Source organism: Passer domesticus, chromosome 3, assembly GCF_036417665.1.
Source record: "Passer domesticus isolate bPasDom1 chromosome 3, bPasDom1.hap1, whole genome shotgun sequence".
NCBI lineage: Eukaryota > Metazoa > Chordata > Aves > Passeriformes > Passeridae > Passer > Passer domesticus.
In genome coordinates, this window is record NC_087476.1 from 121,248,526 (window position 1) to 121,269,397 (window position 20,872).

General features: G+C 39.6%; 1 protein-coding gene across 1 annotated transcript in view; it reads left to right on the top strand.

Annotated features, from left to right (window-relative positions):
* Window positions 1-69: 69 nt before the first annotated feature.
* The window catches only part of LOC135297760 (protocadherin Fat 4-like), a 40,785-nt gene continuing 19,982 nt past the window's right edge, over window positions 70-20,872 (top strand). Inside the window, exons 1-22 of the mRNA XM_064415651.1 lie at window positions 70-221; window positions 2,966-3,040; window positions 4,523-4,594; window positions 6,667-6,827; window positions 7,908-7,952; window positions 8,280-8,378; window positions 8,701-8,790; window positions 9,445-9,555; window positions 10,268-10,384; window positions 11,433-11,520; window positions 11,868-11,977; window positions 12,194-12,367; window positions 12,828-12,956; window positions 13,219-13,374; window positions 14,209-14,389; window positions 15,344-15,477; window positions 16,484-17,428; window positions 18,418-18,543; window positions 18,679-18,936; window positions 19,246-19,344; window positions 19,446-19,618; window positions 20,560-20,708. Coding sequence (XP_064271721.1) covers window position 221; window positions 2,966-3,040; window positions 4,523-4,594; window positions 6,667-6,827; window positions 7,908-7,952; window positions 8,280-8,378; window positions 8,701-8,790; window positions 9,445-9,555; window positions 10,268-10,384; window positions 11,433-11,520; window positions 11,868-11,977; window positions 12,194-12,367; window positions 12,828-12,956; window positions 13,219-13,374; window positions 14,209-14,389; window positions 15,344-15,477; window positions 16,484-17,428; window positions 18,418-18,543; window positions 18,679-18,936; window positions 19,246-19,344; window positions 19,446-19,618; window positions 20,560-20,708 — 3,493 coding nt within the window. The 5' untranslated portion in view covers window positions 70-220. The remainder of the gene's footprint in view (window positions 222-2,965; window positions 3,041-4,522; window positions 4,595-6,666; window positions 6,828-7,907; window positions 7,953-8,279; window positions 8,379-8,700; window positions 8,791-9,444; window positions 9,556-10,267; window positions 10,385-11,432; window positions 11,521-11,867; window positions 11,978-12,193; window positions 12,368-12,827; window positions 12,957-13,218; window positions 13,375-14,208; window positions 14,390-15,343; window positions 15,478-16,483; window positions 17,429-18,417; window positions 18,544-18,678; window positions 18,937-19,245; window positions 19,345-19,445; window positions 19,619-20,559; window positions 20,709-20,872) is intronic.

The window sequence follows — 20,872 nt, forward strand, 5'->3', positions numbered from 1 at the left end:
AAAAGCTAAGTATGTGCATAGATATTGTTTGATGGTCTCAATCATGCATATTTGTGATTAAATTGCAGCATCCTCATGCAGGCTTTTTATCTGTCAAGAGCAGGATATCATTAAATGCAGAGTTACTCCAAATCTACAAGAACTTCAAAGAATTTTTATCTGCATCAAGTTTCGAAGCTGGATTAAAAATTCCTCAGTGAGCTGCACTACAACTGACCCAAGTATGCAAAATGTCAGGCTAAGCTATGTTTAAAAAAACATATAATTTTGCTTTGCACTGTGCAGATTGTTTAAAGGGTGCAATCTGTTAAATCTGTGAATACAATTAGTTTCCATGATTCTGTTTCTAGGAATTGCTGTGTGGATGTCTTGGATGTCCTGCATTTGTGCAGTTGGGCTGTTGGGCAGGCTGCAGTGTACCTCCTGCTGTCACACGTGGGTAAAAATGAACTTCCTGCACTCTGGAGCTGTGCCTGTGTCCTGGATGCTCCTGTCTCTTGGAGAAAAGGACAGAATCTTAAATTCAGTGTTGGCTCCAAGGGAAAAAGATGCTGTGTTGGGAGAAGTGTGGACATATGGTTGCCTCAGTCTGTGAATAGCATGGGCATGTTTGATGTGACTGAGTAACACCTTTCTCTTGGCCAGAAGGGAATCAATGTTTTAAAAATCATTGTTTCCTGTTCTTGTTGAGTGCTCAGGCATATGGGATTGTGTTGGGAAACTGCTCCTGTGCATCAGATGCTTGCTTGAGCCATTATATGAAATTTCTGCTTCCATTTAGGCACCTCCCTTCCCACTCCAGGCCAGTGTAACACCTGAAATTATTCCTGATGTCCAAGAGAGCAGCACACACAGACCCTGCAGGCATTCCTCCTGCAGCTCAGTGAAAACCAGCCTTCATGAACTATACCACTGTATTCTGAGCTTTTTTCTCTATTTCTTAATAATTAGGGAATCACAGAAGCCTATGGATTGGAAAAGACCTCCACAATCGAGTCCCATTTTTGAGGAGATGAAGCAGACTTGACTCATGCTAAATTTATCTCATCATAGGAGTAGATTCACTGCTGAATCCCCTTCTGGCTGTATCTATCAATAGAAGCAGCCAAAGGCTTTTCCAGGCTTGAGGCCAAGTGACAGCACAGAGTGGCTGAGGTCAGGGGCTCATCCTGCCTCTGAGCAGCACCATGGTGGAGGCTGAAGGATCCATCAGCCCGTTGGAAGGCTACAGCAACTGCAAAGTTTAACAGGACTGTGAGCTCCTCCACTCTGGGAATCACAGGGGCATTGGATGCCAAGTTTTGGGAGGGGCTGCTGTTGGTTTGGACTGAGACCCTCGCAGCAAAACCACTGTTGCAGCTTCCAAAGAGAGAATTAACAGAGTTGTGCTGCATCTCAGCAGCAGTTTGCATCCTACACCTGCCTGTAGGGGTTTGTGTACACTAGGGGCCTTGCCCCTTCAGCTTTTGGGCTGCTTCCTCATGGGTAATCTGGGAGATCTTGCTGGAGTTTGATCCTCTAAGGTCTCATGCCATCTCTAATGGCTGAACTTTCTGTTCTCTGGGGGGTCTCTTGCTGAGAGAGCTCACAGAACACTGGGGCTGCATTGCCTTCCCTCTGCTTTGGGATATCCAAAAGTAGGCCTTTGTTAGTGGAGTAAGGCATCCAGCACATTAATATTCCCAGGGGTCAAGAGGATGTGTTGCTAGAACTTTTTGGTACAAATATCAGGTTATGTGGGCTTTGGCCTGGCCGTGATAGCCTGAAGGTGTTTGGTGAATTAGGTAAGGGAACTTCTTTTCCTTTTTTTTTCTTCTTTGTGCACAGACCTGCATTCTCCTTTGCCACATAAACTTGCAAAGGCTTGGCCATTGTAGATATGGGAGAACATAAACCCAGGGAGGAAAATCACCTATCTGAGATTGGCACCAGCAATAAATAACACCGCTGAAGGCATAATCACCTGCTGCATGTGGCCTTTGTTCAAAAAACTGGTGCCCATGCTTGAACTTTTTCATATTTCTTTAATTGCTTCTGCTTGAGTTGCTCCCATGTTTCATTTATTCAAAGCTAGGACAGCATAATGGTAATTTTATCTTTAGTTGTTTTATGCAGTTTTATTGCATTTTGTGTTCTCATTCAGCCTACAGTAATTACTTTAGTGTCCACAATGACTAAACATGCTGGCACAATCACAAAAAGACCTTGGGCTGGCAGCACTTTCCCTGCTGTGTATTCAGTTGCTCCTTCCAATTCAAGGTATATTTACCTGCAAGTGATAGGATCAGTCATGTAGTTTGTTTCCATCATTTATAGTCTTAGAAATTCTCTACAAGCTTAAAATATTGGTGGTTTTGGTTGGGGATTTTTAGCATTGAAGTAAAATATTTTAGCTGCCTGCTGAACTTATTTCCAGTGTGTAGTATCTGTAAAATGTTAGCCATGCTTCAGGGGTGTCTGCTTTCATCACATCAAATAGTAACCAGTTTTCAAAGAGGAATTCTGGATTTATTCCTTCTGGAACAGAGCTATGTGAAGATACTCTGCCATCACTACGAGATCAAAAGGGGCAGTGCTGGTCCTTTTGCCTCTTGCCACACCCCATTAATTTCCTTTCCAGGGAACATGTACATTTCTCTCACATTGGCCAGGACACCTTGCTAATTTATTCTCAATTGGAAAGTTAAAATAAAAATGTCACATTTTGTGTCACAGCACAAATGTGGGTTTCCTTGTTGGTTTATTTTTTATTGCCCAGAAGGACTTTGATCTCACAAGCTGAAGATGATAAGCACGTTATATAATTTGTGGGGTGCTCTCAGAGGCTTATTCCAGTCTTTCGCCTTGTTCTTGGTGAAGCACTTGTCAGGACAATATGATATGGCAAATGAAATGATTCTTTGCTAGTATTCTATATGAGAAACAACCATCTGGTTTTGCCTTGAGCTGGATATTTCTCCTGCAGTGCTCATGGCTCTCTCCAGAGCTCTGGTTTTCGCTGTGCTTGGCTGGGTTACGTTCCTCTCTCTCGATGCACAAAGTGAGTATTGCTCTGTTTATAAATGCCTGACTATTTTACTGCTTTTATTGAAATGGAACAAAATTTAATTTATTAAATTCATATGCATCACAAACCTAGAAGTTTCAAATGCTTTGATTTATTGGTAAAATAATTTCTAAACAAGCAATCTTGGTGCCCTTGGAAGTGGTGGTTGGGCTTTCAGGGACTGAGTGATGGACAGGTGAAGACCACGCTCTTGTATATACAAGGGTTTGTACAAGTTTTCTTTAACTTTGGGGGGTTTGATTATTTTGTATCTGCAGTAGTCTGTAATTTAAATACCTAGACTGAAGCTGAGTCTGAGGATGGATAATTTTAAAGTTGGAATCAGTTGAATTCCTTGCTGCTGCTGCTGATCTAAATTAGTTTGGAGTAGTTACCCTTGTTACATCTACTATTCAGAGTGATAAGTACTTCACTTGAAGTTCTGTTTGATGTATTGAGGCTTCCTGAAAGTGAAAACTGCCAAATTCTTATCTTTTTCACTGCTCCAGAGCCTAGGCTTTAGCATACTCAGAGATGGAGGTGGTGAATTAAACCTAGAACCAGCAGCTGCTGACTAGAAATAGTCATTAGGATTCTATTCAGTGACTTGTGTAGAAATCTGCTCACTTATAAATGAGATCATGTGAAGTGATGCAGATATGAAGGCATCTACCTAGCCAGGGGAAAATAGCCCTCTACTTGTTTATACCAAATGTCCCTTTGAGTATCCATTAGGATGGCAAGGGTAAGGAGTAGGGACATTCTCAGCATTGGTGCAAACCCACATAGAGTAGCACAGCTAAGAGTGCAAGATGCACTCCGTAAGAGCATGGATTGCACTCTGGAAGCTTTGCTGCTGAATTCTAGTCAGGGAAGGAGGGAAAGTTTTGGTAGATTTCGGGGTTTTTGTGTGTATTATTTGCAGACCTTAATGATTAAAAAAAAAGTCTGTCATTTTTGTCACACAGAGATAATGTATAGAGGTGAATGAGGTACAAGAAGCCACTTAGGAAAGCCACTTCTCATGACAAAAAAATATACTCCCAAAGGTCTCCTTCTCTAAAAGTTTAAAAAGAGTAAATTTTAGGTAAAAAAACTCCTGGATTCTCGCTGCTGTTTCTGTGGGGAGTAGCTTTGTGTTTGTAGTTGCCTTGGGAACAGAAAACAATTTCAGGGCCAAGGTACAAGAGTAGTTTCAATTACGATTTCCACAGACTGTTCATCAGGACACTATTGAGCAGTGACTCACTCCTGTCAGGCAGTAAAGTCCCAGATTGGCTCCACACCAATGTTTGCTTACTCCCTGTCAGGTATTGCTTTAAACCATTCAAGGTGCCACCATGATAAAAGTCTTGGAGCTTAATTTGAACCCCTGTGTGCATCTGGGTTTACATAGCATCAGCTTATTTGCCTTCTTCTATTTCTGGACACAGTCCCTCTGTGTTCTTTGTACGTGACATTTCTGTTTCTTTTTAGAAATCACAACTATCAACTGTGATGTACCACCCAATCCACTGGTGCTCTCAAGCTTTTTGGATGGATATACAGGTAAAATCAAGATTCTAACCTAGAACTGTCTGATCTCCTCCCAAATCCACTTTATTTCCTCTCGTAGTCAGTGGATTTTATAATGAGTGTGTATTATTAATATATTTACAGCAGTGTCCATGGCTGGATGCAGCAGCTGCCTACATGAAATACTGCTTAGTGGAATAAATAAATATAACCCCCCAAATTCCCTGATCCAAGGATCTCTTTGTCAGAATAGACACATCAGGCAATGGGAAAGAAAATGAGTACAGAAAATGTTCTCAGTTCACCTTGTCCAGCCAGTATTTGATGTCCTTAATGGATATTCAGCAGTTTTACAAGGCTAAGCATTAAGTTATGGCCAAAGCTTTCCCTTTGGAACATGTCATAACCCTTAGAATCTCATGCTGACTGTCCACAGGCAAACTTCACTGCTTCTGGCTTTCAACAATATACAGAAAACAAACACGATCCAGAGCAGTGATTTTTTTTTTACAATCACTATTGAAACATTTCTTTTTGAGTTGTAGAAGCTTAGCTGCTGTGTCTGACTCTTGCATGGAGTTAGAAAGGAGGATAACTGCATTTCACTCTGATTCCATTTGATTTTTAATCAGCCAGCAAGAACTCTGGCCTTCTGTGTGCATTGTATGCGTGAATGAATCTGCTGACATATCTGATGAATAAACAAGAGGGACAAACAGCTTTAATTTTTCCCCATTACTTCTTTTTATTTGGGTTTCTCCTCTGGAGAGAATGCTGTTTGCTAGGCAGCTGCTTGATATTTCTTGGCTGAATGTATCCAGCTCTGCATGGAGGACTGGACAGCCCATGGCAGCAGGCAAAGCTGGATTTTGTTTTCCTGGAGGATTTTCAGCACTGCATGCAGCAGGGTGGCACCACACAAAGCTGTGCCCCTGAGACCCAGCCCTGCTCACTGTCAGCTCACTGCACTTTGTCCTCACACACAAATAAAATGCAGTGTCTCTGGACTTCTGGCTGACAGCCTTCCAGACACTCCCTGCTGCTGGAAGAAGATGAGGTTTTACTCCTGAAACACTTGGAGACCAAGAGCACAAGGCTGTGCATGGAGATTAGAGATGGGACTGTTACACAAAGCATTTACTAACCTGAACTAGGAGTGATGGGGTACAAAACTAGTGGATAAGGAAGAAACACAGCTTGGAAGTTTCCTGAAGATCATGGAAAATATTTGGGCTGTTCAGGGAAGACTTTGGAAAGGAGAGGAGATTATGGGTTTGCAATCCAGATAATGTGATCCATGAGAAGATAAGTATGATTACGTAAACACAAATGTCTTGATGTGAGTAAGGGAACCTTCTTTAATAAAATTGCCACTAACACCACGCTGGGTGGTTTAAAAGGATAAATTTCCAAAATAATTTCAAACAGATTTGGCATTTAACCAGGCAAGTAGTACACAGTCAGTCTAACAGGAATCCTGACCATTACAAATAACAAGTCATCATATTTTCAGGAGGATAGTTCCTAAATGCAAGGTTGTAGAAAATCTCATAAGAATTGATTTGAAAGTTGCAGCATTTTGTGTTTGTATCCTGTACAAACAGGAACACTTTAAGGGAAAAGCCACACACTTTTCACCTGAGTCCAGATTCACACTGGATTCTACTGCCTGTTAGATCCAGCTGGAATATATGAAAGGCCTTTGTGTTTGGAAAATACTGAAACTGACCCCATGCAGCCTCTCAAAGATTTTGGCTGACTTTACATTTTCACAGTAAACATGGGGAAAAAAAGTTTTGCGGCATAAAGCTATTTTCAAAAAAATGGTGGAAATTTAGGTGAAAATTACACCAAGATTTTAATTCTGGATATATTGTGTGTATATATTGGAAAAGTTTGGTTTATATTGTTTTAAAAACACATCAATACACTTGTGCAGGGTACTTAAGGGGGCTTTAACAGATCTTACAGTTTAGCTAAAAATGCCAAAATCATATAAAATGCAACCAAAATTCACCAGTAATCAAGTTATCAATGCATATGAAATGAACCTGTGGATTTCTTTTCCATAAAGCAATCTAATTTGGTTCCATTTTCTCTTACAGGTGTTATAGAATGGATTACAGACATCCCACAAAATGTGCATCTGAAATTAAAAGAATATGTGTTCCCTGAACACTTGAATTATGTAGAGCTGGTAACTGATTCTCAATTCAGGAATGCAACTGTGAGAACTAGAAAGGCACTGGATGTTGAGAAGCTTGAGGTATTATTTTTACTGCATATAAAGCCTAGAGAGAAAAGTTTTCTTGACAAGTGAAAAAGAAATAGCATTAAGATAATGCATTTTAATTGCTCATTCTCTCACAATACAGGTTGGTATTTCAAAAAAGAGATTTGTCTGAATAGAATTCAGTATCTACCTCTCACTAATATCTGTTAAATGTCTTCAGTTTCCTATAACTCAACTTTCCTGGCATCTGACAGCCAGACAGGTTCTTTCCTAGCTGTGTATTGTGCTGAGAGCTGTAAACATGAATTGTGACAGGTGCCACTTGCCTTCCAACTCACCTTTCAGGGGCATGAGTTACTTCATCAAAGTGAGATTGAGCAGATGTAACTTGGTAGAAGGTAATCCTGAATCCTAAGCACTTCACTCACTAATGGATTTATGGATTTTTGATGCACAAAGGGATAGATCCTTCTTCCTAGGCAGTTCTTGCTCTGGAGGATTACCAGGAATTTAGAAAGCAATATCAGTGTTTTGCCTGGCTGAAGTTGCTTCTGAATATGAAAATGGTGTAGTGCTGCAGAGTAAATAGAGACAATTTATTATGCAAGTGCTATTTCAGAGTAGCACTGGATTTGTGTTTTGGACACTGTCATCTCAGAGAAACACTGTACCTGACAGACATGGACCAGGCATGTTGTAAAAAACACTGTTACAAACAGTCTTTGTAATGGATGAAAATGTACTTTTTTTTTTTTGTTTACATTTGCATTTCTTATTTAGATATTTCCCAAATGGATTAAAACACTTTTAATGCTTCTTGCACATGTTCTCCTGTATTTTCTGTAAACCTTTAAATTTTTTTGGGGGGTGAGGAGTCAGGTGAAGGGGTATGGTGGGGTCTGGGTAGGTGGGTATCAGTAGTAAAGGAATGGCAGTCCAATAAACCTTGTAATATGGAGCAAAGTAATTACAAAGTGTTAATTTTTGGTGCAGCATGCCTGAGGATTCAAGTACTAGAAGTAATTTTGTATAAATTTGGTAAAAATTATCTTTGATAGTCATGTTATTAGTTCATCAATTATGTTATTTATTGGCTTGTTTGTTCAATTTCAGGGTGATATGATCTGGTATTCTGTTGTTTGCCAAAGGATTGGAACAGTGAGTACAAACCATGCTTTCTTAACTGTATTTATTGCCTAACTTAATGCAAATTCTTATTTTCTGCAATAGTATTTAATTGAAAGCTATGATGCAGGGAGTTCAGAGTACCTTGTAGAACATAACCTCTTGAAGTCTGCTGATTGAAAGGAGTGTTTTTGTTCACAGAAAACTAAGGTAAACCTTAAAAAGTTAATTTTAGGAATGTAGTCTAATTCTAAATGGTAGTTTAATGAAAGGATGTCTCTTAGAGGATCTCATTCTAGATGAAATTAAATGTTAGCAGCGTGCTGCCACCTCACTGTTATCATTTCTCCCACTACCCAGACTGATGAGATAGAGAACGGACGGAATGTAAAGTTGATAGATGTAAATGACAATGCTCCAGAATTCCAACAAGCCAATTACAGTGCTTCAGTATCAGAGGTGAGTTATGCCAAATGCTGATACTTTTTTTCCTGGGATATTTTTAAATTCCATTTTGGGGAGCTTCTGATGTGACCACACTGAGATTAGTTCCTCACATTCACCCTTATGAGACTTTTCTGCTGCATCCCATGGGTGTGGAAAGGAAAGGCTGGGCTGCACATACAGCTGGGAGAGTGGGGTGATGCAGAAACATTCCCAGCCAAAAATGGCAGCAGGATGTGATTTGCTAAGCAGGTGGCACAACTTTCCTGCCCCAAGTTAAGAAGGATGTGGATGGGGGCTTGTGACTGAGTATTTGATGATCTCTATTTCCTCTTAGGTAGCTGGAATTAATTCCACAGTTATAAAAGTGGAAGCTGAGGATAAGGACATTTCACCAGAATTCAGCATCCTGACTTACAGCCTTTGGGTGAGTGCCCTTTGTTAGCTGGGAACTGTGAACACCAGTCTGAATTTCATAGATCCATAGCCTGGGACCTGATCCCAGCGTGCTCCCTTGCACTGTGAGGATAAAAAATCTGCAAAACATCCAAGAGACCTTTCAAGTTATACCACAGCATCAGCCTGGCAGGCAGTGAGGCCTGAATCTTGTTTCTTGACTTTTGTGGAATGATTTATGGCACTCTTGAGCAACAGCTAAGGAACTCAGTGGTCCTTTGCAGTAGCAGGAGGGAGAGCTGTTTCCCCTCTTTTTAAACTTTATGTTTGATTTGCTGTCAGTCTTCAGTCCTCAAGGCAACTGAAGCAAGATCATCTCAACTAAATGTAGATTTCTGCAGTGGAAATCTTCACATCTGAGCTTGTCTCTGCTCCTTTTATTGCTGCTGAAGGGAAGTTGATGTCATTCCCCTGTGTGCCATAGGAAAGGATAAATCAGAAATTCTGTTGGCACTGACAAGGGAGGCATGCATGGAGGAGGATCTGCCTTTTTCTTTGCATTGGTGATGGTTGAGACATTCCTGCACCTTTATGAAAATAGCCCAATAGGAAAGGTCACAAAAAGGGAAAAGAAAATGTATTTCATCATCAGTCATATAAAATATTTGATTTATTCACTTAATAGGGCCCAAACTCTGATTACTTTTCTATAAGGGAAGGAGATGGAAACGTCATGGTGAAAAAACCACTGGATTACAACGAGGTCAACTTTTTCAATTTAACAGTCCAAGCAAAGGTAAGATACAAATTAAAAGAAGAATTATACCCACAATAGTTCTACAATGATAGTTCCTTTGTTTTACAGCATCCCATTTTCTACAAATTTACAGCTTTGGGAGTTCCTAACTCAAATGTCGTGCCTGGAACTTGGTTTATTCCGGAGACAAAGTAGCACATTTTTAATATTTCAGCCATTGTTTCCTCTCAAATTCTAGCCCAAGTTTCTTTCTGTATTTCTCTAAATATAAATACTGTACATATTCATTCTCCACTACTGTAACATATATTCACATATTCATTCTGGCAGATCTCTCAAATTTTTGCTGCGTCTTACCAAGTTTTTGGTTTTTTGGGTTTTTTTTGAGATTTGATTATGCATTTGCCTTCATTTCCTGTATTTGCCTTTCATGTATTCATTTCATGTATTTGCCTTTTAGAACTAAAATGAAATAGTTTTGCTAGGATTATTGTGGTACCTAGAAAATAGCACAGATGTAGCAAATGGTCTATTCTGTATTCTATATGCCTGAAGAAAATGAGAATCTAAAGGAAGATTACCTGTGAATAGTTTTGTTCCTAGAACTGGATTAACCTGAGAGGCTGAGAGTTATCAGGTTAAAAATGCTGCAAAATATATGTAATAATATTCTGTTGGATTTTCCACTGAGATATGGTGGGGTTTTTTCCAAGACAGTTGTTCTTATTTTCTTCTTTCCCTTGGGATGCAGGAAAAATTTGGAGACAACAGTGCCACTGCATCACTAATAATTAATGTGGAAGATTATGATACATTGAACCCCTATTTCAGTCAATCCACATACAATGGGAATATCACTGAAAACCAGGTAAAAGCTCTGAATGCTGCTGTTATCCCTATCCACAGGGCTTTTCTTCCAAGGATTCTTCCTCCCTGAGCAGCTTCAGATGGATGGAGCTGCTTTCCTCTGTGCTGAGCTGTGAAAAAGATATCAGCTGTAGATCTCCAACTCCCAGATAAACAGGCCATGGATTATATGAAGCACAGAACTCTCTGTGACAGAAATACATTCTTTTGTATTTTGGGGGAAAAATTAAAAAAAAAAGAAGAAAGAAAAGGAAAAAAAACCCCAAATTCCTGTTTTAAAAGAGCTTTTAATGTAAAATTCAAAGGGCAACTGGATGTCCATCAGTCCTGAAATTAGTTTTAAGTAGTGTAATTCCTTCATACAGTATTACAATTAGGTAAGCAAAAATAAGGATCTGAATGATAATCCATGGTCTGTATTACTTTTGTAACTTATTTTTTCTATATAGAGGAGAGATTTCTTGGTGCAATGTATTTGTTTGACTCATGTTTCTGTATGTATTCTGAAAAAAAATAACAGTATCTTATTATCAGAGTAACCCACTAAAATTAAAAAGGTTCATTATTATCCCTATTTCTATGTCATTATCTTCCTCTTAAAGTATTTTAAATCACAGATACTTTTAGTGTTAGACCTCCAGTGTTCCTTTTGTTAGAAGTTCATCTCTAATTCTCTGAAATGAATAATTTTAGCCCTTCTAAAATGTTTTTGTCTTTTAAATTACTGTTTTTATATGGAATGCAGTATAGACTTGTGTGTTATTTTCCAGGAAAGAAAGGGAACTGAAATAGTCAATGTTCTTAACATAAATTCCATCTGTGCCTGCAGCTTCATAATCTGGTGTTTCTTAAACACAATGTATCTATTGAGTATCTTGGTCATCATTCTCCTAAAGCACATATGGCAAAGAAAGAATTTTTTTCTGGATCCCATTGATTAAATACATGTTTCTTGTTTCTTTAATCAAAACTGTGACTCATCTAGGGAAAGATTTGAAGTTAATGTGTGGGTTTTTTCCAAGATATTCAGGTTAATGGATGTTTTCTAGGTGGGTCCTCTCACTGTTCTCCCAGAGGTCTTGGCTCAAGATGGAGACAAAGGTATAAATGAAAAAATAATTTACAGCATCAAGCTAGGTAAGAGCCTTTATTTTTTTCTAGATATTGACACAGTAAATGATTCATTTACCTGTTACTGGAGGGAATGATATAAGCCACTCTAGAGGCTTCAATTTGATCAAAGAATTTCCATTCAGGACCATCTAGACAGAGAATCCCATCAGGAGCTATTCCTCCTCCTGAAGAAATTGCCAGAAGTTTATGAAATGCTTAATTTGAGACCCTTGAAGTGTGAATGTATATTTCCAACAGCCTTTCTTGTTCCTTTTTCCTGTGGCTAAGAAGTTAACACTCATGCAAAGGACAGACCAAACTTCCAGTTCTGGTTCATTCTCATTAACCCTTCCCAATTTTTTGCTTTCCAGTGAACCCCCCAGCCTATAACAACAGCTTTTCAATCAATGAAGCTGGAGTGTTGGAAGTCAAGACCTCAATTGACAGAGAAATATGTCCAAACCTCGTGGTGGGCATTCAGGTAGAGATTGTTTTGGTATTTCAGTCTCAATTTCAGAAAATATATGTAAATCCAAGTTGCTGTTAATAGTTTCTCATAGTCATTGGTATCAAGCTCCATCCACAAATCAAAATAAAGGAAAAAGTAATTAATTGTAAATATGCAGTTGTCATGTCCTTGTGTTAAGCGTGTTGTTATCAGGGTGTGGAATTTAGAGCTGTAAACTCTGTTTTCTAGGCAGCTCAGCAAGACAAGATTTTCAAAACAGCTGATGCAGTAGTTCTGGTTACTATTGGAGATGTAAATGACAATCGTCCAGTACTGTCAAAAACAAGTTATGATGTCTCACTTCCAGAAAATTTCCCAGATGGGATGGAAGTTCTTCAAATAACAGCTTCTGACGAAGATGAGGTAAAAAGATGATGGTTTTATGGCTGCTACAAGTGCTGCACTTGTATATAATATAAAATGCATTTGTGTTATACAGCTATTGTGAATAGAATTTTTTTTCTGACTGCCTAAATATGCTTTAACAAAGCAAACTTAGTTTCACTTCTTTAAGAGGTAGAGTACTGCAGACAAAGAATAGATTTTGACTCTCTTTGGAACTCCTCTGGTTTCTATAAGGTCCCAAATCTGGAAGTGCAGAAATGCAAAATAAACGCAAAGCTGCAAGTCATTCTCTGCCTGCTTGTTATTTCTTCCATGCGTTTTCTTCTCCTTTTTTTTAATTTTGGGGGTTTTTTGGAACTGTAATCTCAATTAAATCTAAAAATTTCATCTTCTCCACGTGGAAAATAAGAAGAAAGCATCCTAAAGGAGTAGCTCAGTGGTGGTCCTGTTTAATGACAAATGTGTTCCCTGTTTGCAGGGAGGCTTCCAGGGAACCCTCAGTCTCACTCCAGATGACAGTCCCTTCCAGCTGAGTCCAGCTGGGATCCTAACTGTGAGGAACTCCACGCTGCTGGACAGGGAGAGAGTACCCTCTATCCACCTACAGGTATTAAAAACAAACCAGCTCCTTTCCAGGGTAAACTGAGGCCAACAGGTGAGGCCTGATCTGTCCTGGCAGGAGGCCGAACCTTGAGTAGGGATCAGCAGCTTAACTGAAGAAACAAATCCAGACTCTGACAGCAAAGTTATCTGGAGGCAAATACCACTGCTGAAACAGCTTCCTCAGCTTGTAATTCTCATTCATCCTTTTTACACTTCCACAACACTCCTCTGAACAACACAGGCTTCTCACTGCATTGTTTTTGCAGGTCACTGCTAGAGACCATTTGCCACCTCACCAAAATATGAGCTCTCCTATCAACATAGTGCTGCTGGATGAAAATGACAACAGCCCAGCCTTTACAGGCACACCATACAGACGAGACATTTTCCTCAACATGACTGCAGGAATGGACATTCTTCAGGTACTAGAAATACCGAGCAAAAATGACATTTTTGAGTGGAATGCATGCATGAGTCCTTGCTTAAACTTGTGAAGCAGTTCTGTTGAATAGGGAATCTCTTTGGAACAGCTCCCAGTTTAGAAACCATCCACCTCTCATTTCAGAGCAACTGATATTCCATAATCACAGTGTCCTGGATATTTTAATCACATCCCAGATCGGAGAATAAATTATACAGGATTTTTATTCTGGTACTGTGCACCAGCCTCAATTCCAGAAATATATGATAGAAAATAAGATTCTTGAATTTAGTTGTAAAGTGTTTAATAAAAACTGAATGTTGTTAGAGTCCAGGAACTCAAATAAGGGCACAACATTTTTGAAAGGCTGCTGAGTGCTGGAGCATTAAGGATAATTTTTAGATCCAATAACTTTTTCTAACATAGTAAACCAGTTAACCAAATAAAACAGGAAAGAGGAGTTGAGATCTGTAGAGAGTCACTATCAATGCTCATACCCAGATGTGCAGATTTCATTGCTCCTGATGAAATCTCTGGAACAGAGATTTTGGAATTGTTATGAAACCAATTCTCTGAGATACAAACCTGGTGTAATTCACATGAGTTCCACAGGAGCAGGATTTTGCTCATGCTGCTGGAATGATATCATGTGTGTGCATCCAAGAGCAAACTTTGTTACTGAGATTTAACCCAGGAATTACATAGGAAGTGGACAGTCAAAGGAACAACCAAATTTAACTGCAACAATATTTATCTGATTTTCCTGTACATCTAAAATGGGAGAAAATTTGATGGAAGCACAGAACCTAGAGTAAAATAATTTTTTTTCCTCCAGGTTGCTGCTGCTGATCCAGATGATGGTATAAATGGAGAGATAAGCTTCATCTTAGCTGGTGGCAATGAAGATGAACACTTTGAATTGGATACATCCACAGGACAAATCAGTTTAAAAACAGTAATCCCATTAGGAATTGACCAGCATAAGAAGTTTGTCTTGTGGATAACAGCTACTGATGGTAAGAGAGGATTTTAGTACTGGTCAGTGCAGCTATTCCTGGTGATGAGTTTTGGTTTTGTTTGATTTTTACTTGAAGGAATGCTGTCAAATAAGTTCACAGGCTCTGTTCAAATAATACTATATATTTTATCTGCTCTTGTTTGTTGAAGATAAGAAACTGTCTTATTTATCCAAAGTAATTGCTGCATCTCTGGTAAAACTGTTCCTGCTGATGGCATTATAGCAAATCTGCTTTCTTGATGGCTGTGGGAAGAACATGTGAAATAACATATATATACAATGACATAATATTTATAGAATAATATATAAAATAATTTTATATAATTATATATATATAAATATAATCACATCTTTCTTTAACTAACTGACTGGTGTTGCACAGCATAGGAAACAGAAATTCAGGCAGAAATCAGACATATAAAACTTTCTCATCAGTCAATAAGGAGTAAAAGGAGAGTAAAATGTGCTGAGTAATTTGGTCATTAATTGCACATCCTTGTGGGTAAACTGGGGATACCAAGTCCATTTTTAGGATGAACAGCATTTTATATCCATAGTTATTGGGGGTTTCATTGTTTTAAAAGAATAACATAGAGCTCAGTGAACATTCATGACCCGAATAAGGGCAGAAATAAATGTAACCTATAAATGGCATCCCACTCCTGGTATAATGAGAATGCAAAGTGGATTTCAGCCTTGTGATTTTTACATTATTTGGTCACTCTGAGCTCTGTGTCTTCAAATTTAGGCTCACATGGATAAAATGGGTCTTGTGGGGAATATGGGTCCATCCTTTGTCTGTGGTCCTGGTGAGGACCTCTGAGGCAGTACCATAACAGCAGCACCAAGGATTAAATATTAATAAAAAGGCAGTACTCATAGAAAAGTGTATTTGGAGGGGTCAGTAGGTGTTTTGTGCATCTGCTGAGAAATTGTTTCCTTTTGCTTGCAGCTGGGACCATTCCAAGAAGTTCATCAGTGCCAGTAGAAATCCATGCATTTGGAGATTCCAGACCACAGTTTATTCAGAAAACATACAGCGTGTCTGTGGAAGAAGAGCTGGATCCTCCTGTGGAAGTAGTACAAGTAAGAAGATCTCTATTCTGTCTCTATATAGGACAGGGCAGCTCTAACAAAATCCTAATTTTGCAAGAGATGTGCTCTAAATATCCAAATCTCCCTGAGTTATGGAGAACTAGATACTGTGTGTTCTACAGATCAAGCTTCACACGCAGTACCTCCCTCAGATGAAGCCTATCACTCACAAAGGTGGGTTTGCTTCCAGTTAAACCTTTGCAAATATTTAAACAGCATCTGCTACCATTTAGCATTTTAAAAAACCCCAAAAAAACCCTAAAGCAGCTCTCCAAATCAAATGAACCCCTGAACTGCTTGAGAAAGTAAACTTTTGTGCATAGCCCTCTTTTGACTAAACCTTCAAAGGATTTAGTGGCTCAAAGCCAGGGATAGGCAATATTTCCTCATCTCTTGGTGATAAACCTAAAACCCTGTGGCATGATAGGAGAATTCCCATCAGAGGAATGTCATAAAGGCATTTTCAAAGAATGCTCTAGAACCTGCTCTTCATTTTGATCCAAAATAATGCTCAGACAAGCAGAGCACCAGAATGCACCATGATAACTCCTTGGATGAAGGTCTGAACACACGTGGAAGGTTTCATATCAAAGCAGTGAGAAGGTAATGTGTTTTAGTGTTTTGATTTATGGACATCTTGAGTTATTTTCTCCCCTCCTGTAAAGAAAGGCAGAACCAAAGGTTAAAGTTCAGTCTGTTATTTTTATTCTGCTTTATACATATTCATGTTTTAATAAAAGGCAGTCCTCTCTGCATTTTTATGTATAGTGAGGCTTGATCTTTACTTCTTTTAAAGAATCTGGGAAGTTAACAAGTATCTGAATGAAAATTCATTAGAAGAAGTAAAAATGAGGACACAGTATCAACTGGAAGTTGATATCAATCCACAATATAAACCATAAAATGAGTCTAGACATAGTTAAAATGGCTCTTCTTTTTCAGACAGTGGTTTATGTGTTTTAATTCATTTATTGATGATATGCTGTATCTTACACAGGTCAAGTATGAGGCTTTAAATCCCCACATACCAGTTGAGTTTCGGGTGCTGACGGAATCTGCTTCATTTGCCATCGATGACAAGGGAGTCATCTCAACCACAACCAAACTGGACTACGAATCCCAGAAAAATTACACTCTCGATATTTCCTTGTCAGATGGAAGCAAAGCTGACTATGCCACGGTGTTTATCAGAGTCACAGATGTCAATGATAACAGCCCTGTGTTTGGTGAAACCAACACCACCATTGCCATCATGGAGAAAAGGCCAGCGGGGACCAACGTCACCAGCGTGTCGGCCACAGACGTGGATGAGGGCTTCAACGGATTGGTGGTTTACACCCTGAAGGGTGGAGAAGGAAAAATGGACATCGACAATTCAGGACTGATTTTCCTGCAAAAGGTGCTGGACAGAGAAGAACAAGGCTTCTATAATTTAACTGTGATTGCCAGTGACCAAGGCCAGCCCGCGCGATCTACAGCGCTCGACCTGACCGTCGTCATCGATGACGAGAACGACAACCCCCCAGTGTTCTCCTCGAGCAGCTATGAAGTGAAGGTCCCTGAAGACCAGGAGCTGGGAAGTGCCCTGCTGACACTGTCTGCCACAGACAAGGATGCTGGGGTCAATGCCCTCGTGACGTACCAAATCACTGACCAGCGACCTCAAACCCTCTCCCCGGTGTTCCTTGTCAACTCAAGCACAGGCCAGCTCAGCCTGAGCCAGCAGCTGGATTATGAAACCACAAAGGAATTTGAAGTGAAAGTGCAGGCATCAGATGGAGGTCAGCCAACTCTGAGCACTGAAACACTCGTAGTTGTTCATGTAGAAGATGTCAATGATAACCCACCAGAATTCAGTCAGACAGCTTATGATGTATCTGTGTTTGAGAACCATCTCAAGGGGAGTCCTGTTTACACATTCAGTGTTGCTGACAAGGATGAGGTAGGTACTGCATTGATCTCATCCTGATAAATCAAAATGACATATTTTTCTCTGTTAATCTGCAAACAAGCGTAGCAGTAGATGGGCAAAAGGAGATTTCTTAAATGGTTGGCCCTAAGTATGTTTTGCTTCATGAAAACTTTGTCTTGCTTTCTCTGGAGCCAGCAGTAAACCTTCCCAACCCAAGGAAGTTTAGACCTTGTAAAAATAGTTTAGTGGCTATATCAGAGAAGAAGGGGAGAGCTTCTCTCCCACTGCATGTGTGGCCCAGGACAGGAAGTGCTGTTTCCTTCTGTTAATGAGCATATGAGTTGTATGCATCACACCAGACAGAGAACAGATTATATATAATGATACCAATAATAGTTTCTGATTGAATGTTGCTTGATAAACTAAACTTGATAAACTTACCTTTAGTCTCAGCTTAGTCAGAGCAAGAGGCAATTTGTAACCCTGATGGAGCTATTTCTTCTATAAAAGGAAATAACAAAATTTCCGTCTGCTTTATAACAAGTGGTTTCTTTCTCCCCTTGTTTTATAGAGACACTTTGCATGTAGCTGTGGCACTGGGGAGATGCTTTGGAAGTAGTACAAGTAACTTTGGAGGGAGATTTTTGATTTGCAATATTACTCTTGCTCATGTCAGTTTTAGAGCAGTGTAAATGCTCTGTTCATACTCCACTGAACCCTGTTTTGCTGCCCTTTCCATCACAGGGATAAGTCTTGGAGAGCTTTAGGGAGAGAGAATGTGTAGGACCCAAACAGGGAAGCCCATAAGTGCTTCCACATAGCCCAGTTCCTGCTTGCCAAAGAAGTCTATTATTCCAATAGCTCAGGGTGCAGGATTTAATTTATTAAACCTGGCAAATCATCTGTACGTCTGTAATAAGAAGTCTTATAAAAAGGTCAGGTATTAGTATTAATAAGATTATTTGTTGAACTTAAATCTTAATAAATTTAAACTTACATGAACAATGTTTTCTTTTTAGGCTGGCTTTTCTCAGGGATACTTTATTCTCAGCAGCACTTCATTTACTGTGGATATCCCTGGAACACTTTCATTAAGGAATGACACAGAACTGGACAGGGAGACTACACCTGGATTCACTTTACAAGTAAATTGGGAGAGAGACTCTGCAGCTTTGGCTCATCTCTACTTCATTCCCTTGAATGCCTTTTAATATCTTTATAAGAGGTTAAAATGATATCACAGTCAACTAAAATGAATTTTTTTTTTCTTACTTTGTCAGGTATGGGCAGTGGATAATGTAACAAATGGGCTTAATTCGAGTGCCTTGTTCCACATCACTGTTCTGGATGTGAATGATAACAACCCTGAGTTTCAGAATCAGCCATACAGTTTTGAGGTTCTGGAAGGAGAATACACATTAAATAATCCCACTAGAGTTGGACATGTGACTGCTACTGATTTGGATGAGGGAGAGAATGCACGAATTACTTATTTCCTGTCAGCTGAGGATGGGGATAATCCATACAGCATCCAGCAGGTAAGGGTTGGGTGTGCTGAAAACAAGATTTAGATCCTGCTGTTCATGAAGTGACTTGGCATAGTAAGATACATCAGGTAAAAAAGAGCAGGCAGTACCATTCCAGTGCACATCACAGCCACCACGTGTCCTTTAGGTTGGAAATCTACTTTGATATTGAAAAAAAAAAAGGCATTCCTGGTCAGGTGTTGCTTGGAATGTGAACTAGCCCAAAGGAGAATAAATAATTTCAATCCCTCATCCCTTCTGAGAATTCAGTGTACAAGAGCTCTGCAAATGATCTGTGCATTGAACCACTGCCTTCTCTAGGATGGAACCATTTTGGTCACTGGCTCTGTAGACCGAGAAAGTAAAGACAAGTATGAGCTGCTCCTGGTGGCATCTGATAACGGAGTGCCTCAGAGGCAGGTAAGGAGTAACAAGTTATTCTTCATCATTGCTGTGTTTTTTTTGTACACCTAAGTGCCTGTGCACTTTGTGAATCATGCTTGTCTCCTGCCACACCCCAGAACTTCACACACGTCATCATCCGAGCGTTGGATGTGAACGACAACCCCCCTCAGTTCACCAGGGCACAGTACTCAGCCAGCCTCCGTGTGGCAGCAGCAAAGGAGGGAGACTCTGTCCTGGCAGTGTCTGCCACCGACCCCGACCTTGGCAACAACGCCCTCATTTCATACAGGTACACTCCTGTGGGGTTAATAAGTACCTCTTGTGAGACACACAGAAAGATGCTGTCATTTATCTTAAGAAGGATAAGATCTCTTCGTAAATATTTTACAAGTGATGCAATCGGTTGTGGTTTCTATACTTAGGAAGAAGGACAGTCATTATTGGGTGTTTTACAGCTTATCAAATCATGATTATGTCGTAAGAGGGCACAATCAAATGATAAACTGGCAATAAAAACCCCACAGCCAAGATTTGGTTCAGTTTCTGAAATTTTGAATAACACACTGGAGTGTCTGGGTAGGAAGTAAATGAATCTCTGACTCTTTTTACATATCTTCTGTTTGCTGGGAGGTGGAGATAAGAAAATAACTTCCTGAATGCACTATGCATTGAAAAATCAGTGGAGAAAGATATTTCTGTGAGCCCTAAATCATGGAAAATACCAGGATACCTTGACATGAAAAGCATAGATTGAGAAGGACAAATGAACAAGCAGTAAACTTGTGGATGTTTAGAACTACCGCCTTGAAAGAGATCATTTTTAACTATGAGATAGCAGTCTACCTGAAACACATCACTTGTGAGCAATCCAGTTATCCGTGAGAGGCCATAGAAGGCCAGGAATTAGCAGGTCTTCAGATGGATGTCACTTGTTCTTCTCCCACTGCTGAATATGCAGCTGACTGTGCAGGATCTGCCTTCTCCTAGTGGCAGCATCAAAGCCTTGGGGTGTAATGGGAACTGAAGGCATGGATGCTGCACATTTTCATGAAGGAAGACTTACTTGAAAATAAAAGTGCAATGTATTTTAGGCTAAAGACAGCAATTAAAAGCTGCTCTGTATAAATAGGCAAATATTGTCTGCTGAGTGCTCCTTGCAGAGGTAGCAGTAAGTAGATGGCACTTCCAAGGTCATTAATATGAATGCTCTCCTGATTGCTCCTTACTCAGCCTCATGAACCATTCTGATGATTTCCATATAAATAATGGCACTGGAGAAATCTCTCTCAGCAATAACCTGGACCACATCACAGCCGACACAGTTGTTACACTGACAGTTGTTGCCACTGATCATGGAGTTCCTCAGCTTACATCAAGTGGTATGCCATCTTTTTTACCCTTTTGTCTTTCCCTACATAAACATAACCCTTGCAAACATTTAAATTTGAAATGAATCCCATTGCTGCAATCAAACTGAATCTAGCAAAAAAAAAAAGTTACATCTGAACAATGATGAATATTTGCTTTTTACCTTTTGATCTCC